The 11,881-nt window shown below is 35.1% G+C and overlaps 1 protein-coding gene and 1 long non-coding RNA gene across 3 annotated transcripts; one reads left to right on the plus strand and one right to left on the minus strand.

Moving 5' to 3' along the window:
- On the minus strand, positions 1 to 7,541 carry LOC105181582 (DNA excision repair protein ERCC-6). 2 transcript variants are annotated; one of them, XM_011138448.3, is made up of 16 exons: positions 7,396 to 7,541; positions 6,914 to 7,002; positions 6,586 to 6,830; positions 6,073 to 6,386; positions 5,911 to 5,982; positions 5,613 to 5,742; positions 5,360 to 5,512; positions 5,142 to 5,269; positions 4,685 to 4,839; positions 4,209 to 4,523; positions 3,397 to 3,594; positions 3,153 to 3,302; positions 2,801 to 2,911; positions 2,526 to 2,729; positions 1,531 to 2,320; positions 1 to 498 (listed from the first exon to the last, which is right to left on the minus strand). In XM_011138448.3, the coding sequence occupies exons 3-16, from the start codon at positions 6,819 to 6,821 to the stop codon at positions 344 to 346; spliced, it is 3,111 nt and encodes a 1,036-aa protein (XP_011136750.1). In that variant the 5' UTR covers positions 6,822 to 6,830; positions 6,914 to 7,002; positions 7,396 to 7,541; the 3' UTR covers positions 1 to 343. The 2 variants fall into 2 exon arrangements, with proteins under 2 accessions (XP_011136750.1, XP_025159888.1); XM_025304103.1 differs by having other exon boundaries at positions 6,914 to 7,093.
- Positions 7,542 to 7,610: 69 nt separating this feature from the next.
- On the plus strand, positions 7,611 to 11,608 carry LOC112589723 (uncharacterized). Its single transcript, XR_003113727.1, has 3 exons — positions 7,611 to 7,907; positions 8,210 to 8,334; positions 11,386 to 11,608. It is a non-coding gene; the product is annotated as an uncharacterized LOC112589723 (long non-coding RNA).
- Positions 11,609 to 11,881: the final 273 nt, after the last annotated feature.

Raw genomic sequence — 11,881 nt, forward strand, 5'->3', positions numbered from 1 at the left:
TTTTATAACTTAAGCATAATGTATTATGTAAAATGTATGTATGTACAAGTGACGATAGTATCGCACATTAATATGTTGCAGAAACTTATTTATTACTAAAAAAAACCTAAGTTATTACATTGTACAATACATACGGTAATCATACATGCGTATACAATATGAACATACCTCTTAAAAAAAAAAAAATAAAAAATACATACAAACCTTTTGAAGTAATATATTCGTAGTTTCTCCACAGCCTTGACTTGAGACGTAAAAGTCATGAAATATACAATTATATAAATAAAGTTTACAAAAAATGAAAATATTGATATACCCTAAACTTTTGTTTAAAAAATATAATCTATGCTGGTCTCCAGCACATCCTTCCTGACTGACGCACAAAGCCCATACTTTCTTGCGCTGATTCGCGTGCGAAACGTTGCATCGTGTTCTCGTTATCGCTGTTGTAGCGCGTGTTCGATAATACTGCTTCGTGCTTAAATGCTGAGCTGACGGCTAAAATACAAATACGAAACTTACAGTCAAAGTAATTTAACTTAATAAAAGCTTAAACAAATGTTAATTACGTGATCCAGTGAAATAAAATTTTTTATATCGAGACATAATGGTTATATATAATATTGATTTATACGAGATAAAAATGTTTTAAATACTATTTTTTAACCACTTCGTTGGCATTAAGAAATAGCATCAACTGACCCAAAATGGCAACGTATAAATCATGCTTGATTTTTATAAACGTCAGTACTAAAATGTTTTTCGAGTAGCTGAGTACGAATTTGAGGTCAAAATATGAAAATTCAAAATAGCGAATCCAAAATAGCGGCCAAAAATGTATCTGATTTTTTATGAAATTCGATATGCAGTTCTCCAAGTTGCTGAATATGAATTTCAAAATTCAAAATAGCAGATCCAATATGGTAGTCAAAAAAAGGAAATTGTGATTATTGTGAAACTCGATATCTAGAGGTTTTTCAGGTTGCTAAAAACGAATTTGAGTTTAAAACTTGAAAATTCAAGACAGTATATGTAATATAGTGCCTAGATTTCTTTTTTAATTTAATAAAGGAATATTTTGGATTCGCCATTTCGAATTGCCATATTTTGATCTCAAATTCTTATTCAGTCACCTGAAAAACTCCCAGATATTGAGTTTCATAATAATCAGATTTTTATTTTTTGGTTCGCCATTTTGGATCTGCCATTTTGAATTCCCATATTTTGACTTTAAATTCTTATTCAGTCATCTGAAAAACACTCAGATACCGAGTTTTATAATATAATAATCAGATAGATTTTAATTTTTTTAGTTTGCCATTTTGGATTCTCCATTTTGAATTGTCATATTTTTACCTCAAATTCTTATTCAGTAACCTCAAAAACCTTAGAATACCAATTTTTACGAAAATTGGACCAGTCAATAAAAACATAGTGCGTCAATGTCATTTATGGCAAGTCTTTATTTTGACGCAATAGTGCATCAATGTCAATGAAGCGGTTAATACCACTTAAAAGAACGATGATTACTCGATTTGGCGAATAGCTTCCTTAGCACGTAGTCATCGTCGGTGGTCAACACAGATTGCTCGTTTTCACCCGAACGACCTAGGCGACGACCGATCAGACAAGAGATACGTTCACCCTCGAACAGAGCGGAGATGTTTCCTTTCTCTTTCCTTTTGCTCTTCTTACGTTTGCGTGTATGCGACGACTCGACTTTGTTGTCACTCGAAACAGTTTTGCTGTCTTCTTTTTTCGCGATATTGTCATTCGGTATATTCGTTAGTGTTGTATCCAACTCAGAATCGTCCTTAAGTGTACCGTTGTCATTCGCGTCGCCGCTTCTTCTCCTGATATTTGAATCAGCGATGGAATTCACGTCTTCACTCGAAGACTCTTGCATGTTAATTTGCTGAGGGCATAATGTTTCATTCTCGGTCGAATGGCTTTCCGCAGCGGGAGCCTGGTTACAACTCAAATTATTATTTTGTTCTTCGTGTTTGCGTTCGTGAACACCGTCGCTTGTTCCTTTATTTTCATCACGCGTCGGTTTAACGCTACTCGTCGCGCTGATCTTCTTACTGAGTGCCGACGCCAGTTCTCTCATCTCCTTGATTTTGCTGAGAGAAAAGCTACTGCTTGCGGGTGTCAATTTAGACTCTTTGAACAAACGATCAGACTCCGAAGTCTCGCCGTTTGTCGGTTCGTTCAGATTGAATAGCTCTACTAGATCTGATGTCTTAAACAGTCTGCGTTGACGAGGCTCGTCGAGAACTTTATTTGACAACAGCAGTTTGAAGATTTGCCTGTGATACATCTAAAAAGAGATAAATCGAGCTAGACAGGCTAAACAAGAGGAATACTGCTGCATTAATATTAACTTATCTTACATCTATATACTTTACCATTTGTTATCATTTTAATCTTATCTTTTTAATACAGTTATATTAATCTTATTTATCTTTACTATTCTTTATCGCTACTAATTATTTTTACTAATTATTTCTCTATTTTATCATTACCTTTTCTTCAATAGTACCGGCGGTGATCAATCTATATATTGTGACTTGCTTGTTCTGACCTATTCTCCACGCGCGCGCTCTCGCTTGAGCGTCCGTTGCTGGATTCCAATCAGGGTCGTAGATAATCACACGATTCGCGCCGGTCAGATTTAATCCCAAACCTCCTACACGCGTTGTTAGCAAGAAGACAAAATACGAGGGATTCTACAAAGAAACATATGTTGGGAATATATCCTCAATTTCCATTTAAAAGCACTTATATAGTTGACGCATACATTGTTAAACATTTGTATCACATGCTGTCGTTGAGACATCGCTGTCGAACCGTCTAACCTCAAGTAAGTGTATCCTTCATGTTGTAATAAAGATTCCAAAATATGTATCATCTATAAAAAGAAAGATTTACATGTCTACTAATAGAGTTTTATACATGGAATAGCATTAGAGGATGATAGTGAAATGTAATATATGTGTTGCATTATGCTAGAGAGAGAGTGAAGAAGAGAAAGAGAGGGAGGGAGGGAGAGGCGAGAGAGATGAAGAGAGAGGGGGAGGGCGATAGGGGAGAGGGAGATGGAAGAGGGGGACGAAGGAGAGAATCGAAAAATCACGTCTATAGCCATATACCTGTATTCCTTGAGTAAAAAGTAACACTCTGTGCCCCTGTTTCTGCCAAATTTTCAAAAGAGATCGAACCACGGTCATTTTTCCAGCTCGTTTCCAATAACCAAACTTCTCCAACAATTCTTCGGAAAGATCAATATCCTCCTCCGAATCCTCCAAAATATACAAATATTAACATTAATAATTATCCGATTATTAGTTCAGAATAATTTTTGTATTAATTGATTTATCATTATGATGATCTTACGAGTTGTCTCGTGTACAAAAACAAATCGGGGTGATTGCATATCTTTCGTAGCGCCGATAACGCGATAAGAAACCTCGCCCTGTATCTTCCGCTCTCGTGATGATTAGTTTTCTCATGTAAGATAAAAGATACATCCTCGGAGCATAAATATTTTTTGTATAGCTTCTTCTGCTCGTCCGTTAAGCTGCAAAATAACACCTAAAAAAATCCATAGATTTATCTCCATTCATAAATAATTATAATTTACGCATATAAAAGTATTTACATACTGATTAAAAATAATATGCAAATAAAAATTTGGACAAGCCATAATACAATTATGTATGAATGCAATTCAAGCTTATTTAAATGTTCACCAAAATTGGTGGATTGTTCCAATTCTCTTTACAATTTTTAGGAAAATAAAAAAAATAATCTATTTAACTACTTCAACTTTAAGTTAAATAGAAGCTGAAAAATCATAACTAAAGTAAAATTTGAACTTAGGTTTTGTACGAATAAAACAAAAGTATTTTGCTATTCGAATAAAAAAGATTTTTTTCCTTTTCTGGAAGCTTGAAAGGACCATAGCAAAATAGGAGAGAAATTAAAATAGAAAGATGTAGAATAGATATAGAACAAAGAGAAAACAGAGAGAAAAGATAGAATAGGTAAAAAGTAATAAAAATAGATAAGAACAGATAAAAACAAATGGCTAAAACTATTTTTTTGACATCTAGAAGAAACGTCTAGCAGACATCTAGAAGAAACGTAAAATAAGATAGTAACGTGTAAAATAATATGATATAGTGAAAAAATAAAGAGAATACTACCTGCTCGTTCTTTTCAGGAAGCGTGAGGTGATGCTTTACATCAGTTTTCGTTCTTCTGAGCAGATAAGGAGTAATGGTATCCTTTAACATAGTAGCTACCTGTAAAGCCGTAGCTTCTTGTAATGGCGTCGCATTGACATAACCGCCACGTGTAATCGGTGACGCACAATGTTCCAAGAACACAGGCAGAGTGCCGAGTTTGCCGGGCAGGATAAAATCGAACAGGGACCATAGCTCCTTCAACGAATTCTGCATCGGACTGCCAGTTAACAATAGACGATGCGGTGTCTGAAGCCGCTTTACAGCTCGGCTTATCTGCAAATTAATCATTTTATATGAATATGAATATATTAATTTAGAATGTTGTTACATATACATATGCATTAAAGTTACGAAAATAATATATTTATTATTAAAGTGATTTTCTATCCTTAAAACTGTTATTATTATTACTGTTTTTTATTTATATATTTTACCTTTACTTGTGGATTGCGAATCGTGTGGCCTTCGTCAAGGATAACATAATGCCATTGGCTAGATATGATTAGATCCTTATGTTTGAGAACACCGTTGTATGAAATAATCAGTATTCCACCAGTTTGTAGAGATTCTATTAAATCTTCCGGGTCTCCTGTAATCAAGAAGTTTATCAACATTGTTCATCGGAAAAATATATAGGATTAATTAAATACTAAGTTAAACCAAAGACACGATTTTACTCAAATAAACGATAACATTATTTAAATCTTTTGCTATAACGATATAATTAATAACTAATAATATATAACTATACTCTATAACTAATATAATAAATATGTTTGTATATATGCAAATTAATAAAAATTATTACTGGGATTATTTATATTTCAATGTTTTTATACTACGATACTTTTATGGTTATTAAAATATAAATTTTGACACATTCACTCTCACCTTTGTAACCACCAGTATGGTGAAGCACAACTACTCTGACAAAAGGCCACCATTCATGAAAATGTTTCACCCATTGCTCCATTAAAGTAACAGGGCATATAACTATAGTGGGGCCTAATCCTCTAAACCTGTCAATTGTGCATGAAATATTAACATTTCAATGGATATACTTATAACATATAAATATTTGTAAAACTCTACAAGCTATATGTATATACCTTCCATTATGAGAGAGCAATTCACTGCAGTCTAAACCTGCAAGGAATGCAATAACTTGTACAGTTTTTCCTAAACCCATTTCATCACCCAATAAACCACCTAGTTTGCGTCCATGTAATTCCCAGAGCCATTGAACTGCAATCTTCTGATATCTGTAACATAGAATTTAAAATTCCTAAAAATAAAGTATATATAATTCAATTATTATTGAAAATAAGTAAATTATTTCAATTCCCTTGAATTATATCATACCTGTACAACCTGTCCCAAATACTTTGTGGTACTTTAAATAAATTATCAAGTTTGTGCATTGCCTTATTTTCGGGATAACTGCTTGCTTCTATTCTTTCCTTGAATACTCGGTTGTCTCCATCATCTCGAGCTAAACAAATAAAAAATAATTATAAATTTAACAATAGAGTAATTAAATTATTAATATAACAGAATTAAAAGTAGGAAAACATGTAAGAAAAGTTAAGATAAATTATAAAATAACAAAAATGTGTAATTATAAAGAAAATTAATCTTTATTATAATATATAATGTATACTTCTTTTTTTGCATGTATGTGCTGACTTTACTGATATTTTCTTTCCTTTAGACAATGCTTTGTCATCTGCGTCTGTAAAACATTTTATTCTCCTATTGAAATCGATGGATTTATATTTTGTAAATTCATTCAAACATTGTGTACCACTATTATCAATATTACCTGACTCTATTTCATCTTCGCTAGGAATATATTCATTTCCTGAACTGTTGTCTGAAGTCTCATTTACTATATTTAAGGGATCTGTACCATTTTTATTCTGCACACAATTATCTTTGATATTTTTAACACTCCTAGATTTATGTAATTTTTTATATGTTTTTGTGTCTGCAGTGGATAGCTTCAATTTTTTGATTGGTACCATATTGTCTTTTTCCTTAGGAATTCTTTTCAATTTCCTTTTTTGCTCAGCAAAGGTAGCTTGCTGTTTAAAATATTTCTCGAGATCTAGTACTTGAGTATCTTTACTTATAGCCCTAGAAATACAAAACATTAGAAATTTTTTTATATCTTTATTAATTTATTAAGTTTTACTTATAAATTCACTAACAAAGTTTTATATAGTAGAATAACTTATGTATATAATAATAATAATATATTATATTCCTATCAAGTTAAATTCTATAAAACTTGAATTAACAAAATTATGTTGAACAGAATATAAATTATACATACTCTTCTTTTTGCTCAAAGGCAGACTGCTTAGATATTGCTTCAAAAGGCGTGATTTCTCCAATTTCAATTTGTTTTTGCAATTCTGCTTTGTGATTCTTCTTGACATTAATCTCTCCATCTCCATTAATCTCTAATCTTGTATCAGTCTCTTGTACTTCTATCACAGGCTTGTGTAAGTTTATAGTGCATTTAATGTGTTCAGATATCTCTTGTAGGATGCTATCTTCTGTCTTCATAGACACAATCTATAAGCTCAGGTATTTTTTAATAGAGAGACATTTTACAATATAAACATGTATCAATTTTGTTATTTCTATTATTTAAATACCTCTTGCAAGTCGCCAGGAAGCTCATCATTAAGAACATCTCTAGTCGTATTATCGCCAATATTCGAAACATTCTCATCATTTACTGTCCCTGCCATAATGTAAAATCATATAACGTTTCACTATGCGCAAATATTTACTTGTATTGAACCCAACATAACAGCATGCCGACAAAGATGTATCTGTGCGGAATTGCGCATAGATTCGGTGCCGGTTATAAATCACGTAAATCGATCGATTCATCGAAATCGTTATCACTCAATAAATAAAGCCAGCGGCACACGGTGCTTGTTTTTGTGCTGGGTTGCTTGCTGGATGAAAATACTACGTCCTGATTGGTACATTTCCGAACATGGATGGAAATGCACCAATCAGAATGCAATATTTTCATCCAGCAAGCAATCCAGCATGAAAACAAGCACCGTGTGCCGCTGGCTTTATATAAACCCGATTCTCCCGCGATTGTTGTTAGATGTACACCCACGGTAATCGATTTTGTCCCTTGGAAATTTTCACAAACTGAGAAGTGACTACGTTTCTACACTACTCACAGTTCATGCACGATTAATAAAATAACTAAAACTTACGCTCGCTTATGGAGGATTGAGGCCTGGTCTACAATACGTGTCGTAAGTTGTAAGCCGTAAGAATTGGCGAATCACAGTCAATTATTATAAAAATATTCGGCTATAATTAGCCACTTCTTACGGCTTACAGCTTACAACACCTATTATAGACCAGGCCTCAATTCTCTATAAGCGAGCGTAAGTTTTAGTTATTTTATTAATCGTCCATGGACTGTGAGTAGTGTAGAAACGTAGTCACTACTCAGTTTGTGAAAATTTCCAAGGGACAGAATCGATTACCGTGGGTGTACGGTCGCGGACATAAAGGTTGTCACTTTTTTTAATGACTCAGGACGTATCCCGACTCAAGAAAAATGAGAACTGCTGCTTCGCCTGCGGAGCACGCCTGCGCAGTAACTCACAACGAAATGTGAGAAATGAAATATACGTGGTATAACATAAATATGTCAACAATGGGTGCATTCGGTACTACAACCGCTCACTGAGCGCTCAATGAGCTTTTACATTTGATTGGTATATTCCTTTAGATTTAAAAATATACACCAATCAGATGCAAAAGCTCACTTAGCGTTCAGTGAGCGGTTGTAGTACTGAATGCACCCAATCATTGCGCTCAGTGGAGAAAACCGCTCAGTGAGCGATTAGTGACTATTGGTCCTTACTGTTAGATCCTTACATTCAGACCAATAACGTTGATGAATTATTCCACAGTTGCTCGATCGTTGAATGTCGTGAACGCACCCAATTCTTACATTTTGAAAAATCAGCAGCGGAGGGATAGATACATAGTGCAAGTCACTCAAATAGGAATGCGTCTTTTGCAAAATATTAAACAGGTATGTATATTAAATTTTAAGTGAAATCGTATTTTTTTAGTCACTAATTGCTCACTGAGCGGTTTTCTCCGCTGAACGCAATGATTATTGACATACTTATGTCATACCACGTATATTTCATTTCACGCATTTCGTTGTGAGTTACTGCGCAGGCGTGCTCCGCAGGCAGAGTAGCAGTAACTTTTAGATGCTGTTACATATATTGTTAACACTTTGCCGTCCGCACGTCTCGTAAAAATTTATTCGCTTGGCGCCGGCAGCGCTAATTCGGATTACTTGGCTTGTCGCCGGCCGTTCTTGACATTATCGGAAGATTATAAATTGTTAAGTTTTACTAATCTCATCGTTAGTTCTCATAAGTTCTCAACCCTGTTCCCCTACTTTCATGAAATTTCGAAGATATACATACGTAAATAAATACAAAATTTGTTTGTTTTATATATTAGTTTATTTGCATTTTCTTTGGTACTTAGTATTTCTCTTTCATATGATATGCAGCAAAACAGTCTCCAAGATGTAACGCAACTCCACAAGACTTGCACATTAAGTTTGTTGCTCTTCTTTTTTTGTTCTTGGAACATACATGGCAGTTTCTTCGTTTTCGTTTATTCGTTTCGGAAATAAGTATCAGTTGGTGTTGCTTTATGTGACCGGAAGGTCTGTCAACCGGATCATGATGAGACGTACGCGATGTAGTGGCAACCTCCAAGTTTTGCTCAGAAGCAGGTACATGGTCTTTTATCCACGAATCAGACACTTTCAATAAAAAATCGTGAAATCGGACGCGCACGACACCACTGTGGTGTCGCCGGCCGTTGACCGCTAGTTCGCGCACGACACCACTGTGGTGTCGCCGGACGGCATAGTGTTAATATAATTTAATAAAGTATAATAATGAACAATATATTTGCTTATTTTTTAACCACATAAATACAATCCATAAATTTCAATCAAAACTATATCCTTTTTCTTTTTTCTTTCTTTCAAGAATTTATCGTTAACAACTGTTCGTAAGTGTCAGTGACATTATTTGATCACGTATAATTAATATAGTAAAACTTCCTTAACCCTTTGATGCATGCTGGTAACCTACGTTACCACCATGCATCAAAGGGTTAATGAAGTTTTACTATATTAATTATACGTTCTTCTTTACTATTTGGCAGTTTATTATCCAATTAACACATTTAGACTGGTTGTTTGGTATTTCACCGCTATCTTAGGGATATAATAATATAAAAAAGTAGTTTAGGACTTATTATTTATTGCAAGTTTTATAAATAAACAAAGAGCAGAAAAACTCATTTCTTTCTGACCTCGGATTTGTGATCAGCGACCCAAAAAACTATTGCATACCAAATTTCATAAATAATGGATTAACCGAAAAATGTATGTTTTATATACATAAAACATGCTCAAGCCCCAGACAGTATTTGTGTGCCGTTAATGTATGACTAAGGACATTTGGTTCGTACGAGTCGTATGGATCAATGTTAGCCGATGGTAATGTCCAACAATGGATCATGCCATCTAAACTACCGCTGTAACATCGATTACCCATATTACACATGGCTAGACACAATACAGGTCCAGTATATAATCTATTAGGTTGTTCGGAAAGTTCGTTTCAAATTTTTGAAATAAATTAAGAGCGCAATATTTTACACAAAGAGGAACTTTATTGAAGCAAATATGTACCGTTTTGTTCAACGACCTTGGCCCATCTTTCAGGAAGCTGCATGATGTCTTTGCTCCAAAATAAAGGTTTCTTATTGGCGAAGAATTTATCAAGATGACTTTTGAGGACTTTCAAAGACTCGAATTTCTTGTCCCGAAGAAAATTTTTTAAAAAAAGAAATAGATAGTAGTCAGATGGAGCAAGGTTGGGAGAATATGGAGGATGAGGAAGAACGTCCCATTCGAAGTCTAACAGTTTCCTACGGATAGACATTGCGACGTGAGGTCTGACGTTATCATGATGGAAAACAATTCCACGCCTGTTGGCCAATTCAGGGCGCTTCCGTGCGATGGCAGTCTTCAGTTCGTCTAGTTGAAGGCTGTACTTCGCCGCGTTGATGGTTTCGTTTGGTTGAAGAAGCTCATAATATACCACGCCCTTAAAATCCCACCAGATACTCAGAAGAACCTTTTTCGCGTGAAGCCCCGGCTTGGCCACTGTTTGCGTAGACGCGTCGCTAGTTCCCAACGACCTCTTGCGGCTAACATAGTTGTATAGGATCCAACTTTCATCGCCTGTTATGATTCTCTTCAAGAACGGTTCTTTTTGATGCCGTTGAAGCAGCATATCGCAGACATTCACACGTTCCAGCAATGCCGTTCATTCATTTCGTGTGGCACCCACACATCCAGTCGACTTGAGAATCCTAGCTTCTTCAGATGGTCATGCACGGTGGAAACAGACTTGTGCAGAGTGTCGGCGAGTTCTCTAACTGTCATTCGAGGATTTTCGTGCACGAGATCCATAAGAAGCGTTTCATCAACCTCCTGAGGCCGGCCTGAGCGAGCTTGATCTTCCATGTTGAAATCGCCAGCTTCGAATCTTCGATATCATTTTCGAACTGTCTGGTGAGTGACGCAGGCATCTCCATATACTGAGAACATCTCATTCAGGGTCTGCGAAGCCGTAAAGCCACGTTTAAAGCAATATAGCATCACATGACGAAAATGGACTTTTTGGTTCTCCATTTTTCAAACTGATTTCTGACGAAATAGTTACACTTAGGAAGATCTGCGAAGTTTCCTTAGCGGGCTCATAGATCCGGGAATGTTTGTTGACAAACATAAAATCGTTTAGAGCGCCCTCGTTCTTACTGATTATATAGAAATGTGGAGCGCGCGAAATTTGAAATGAACTTTCCGAACAACCTAATAAATGTGTAAAGTGGTTCTACATCTAACGAAGCTGACATGAAAGAATATTAAAACATAAAATTATGATATACAGTATCTTTGAAATGAAATGTTGCGGTTTATATTTTATATATTTTCACAGCATTAATCAATATTGGATTTACTTTTTTGCCGATACAGTCTTATGAAGATTCCACTTCAGTGTGTGATCATCGCTTGAGGTAATAAGAACCGGATCTGCGGGGTGGAAGACGAGTGCTCTAACAGCGTTAAAATGTGAACGTAACGTATATTTAGCGTTCCATATTTTTCTGAGGGTTTCCTTCGTAGTGGAAACCATCTGTGTCGCAAGAAATAATATGTTAATGTCAACAAACTGTAACTCTAAAGGCTCGTCTACATTAGCTGTAAGAGTAAGGCTGTAAGGTTGCAAGACACGAAATGAAATATTTTCATTCGCTGACAGCTTACGTTACAGCCTTACAGCCTTACTCTTACAGCTATTGTAGACGAGCCTTTACATAGCTGAAAAAGCGACTCGATTGAAATATAGGGGAAAATTCTTGGAACTTACATCGTACGATATTTCTGCATCATTGTTAACACATAATTGTTCTAATTCTCCTAATTCCAGCGTGGAGTCACCGCCTTCTTTATTATTTGGGCATCTTGGATT

This window comes from Harpegnathos saltator, unplaced genomic scaffold (assembly GCF_003227715.2).
Source record: "Harpegnathos saltator strain DR-91 unplaced genomic scaffold, Hsal_v8.6 scaffold59, whole genome shotgun sequence".
Lineage (NCBI taxonomy): Eukaryota > Metazoa > Arthropoda > Insecta > Hymenoptera > Formicidae > Harpegnathos > Harpegnathos saltator.

What these genes read in the sequence shown, in the direction of transcription:
- LOC105181582 (XM_025304103.1), bottom strand. Translation starts at nt 7,009, where the DNA reads ATGGCAGGGACAGTAAATGATGAGAATGTTTCGAATATTGGCGATAAT. An exon ending in TTCCTGGCGACTTGCAAGAG is followed by an intron (nt 6,831 to 6,913) that starts GTATTTAAATAA and finishes CTGAGCTTATAG; the next exon opens with ATTGTGTCTATGAAGACAGA. An exon ending in TTTTGTACACGAGACAACTC is followed by an intron (nt 3,303 to 3,396) that starts GTAAGATCATCA and finishes TATATTTTGGAG; the next exon opens with GATTCGGAGGAGGATATTGA.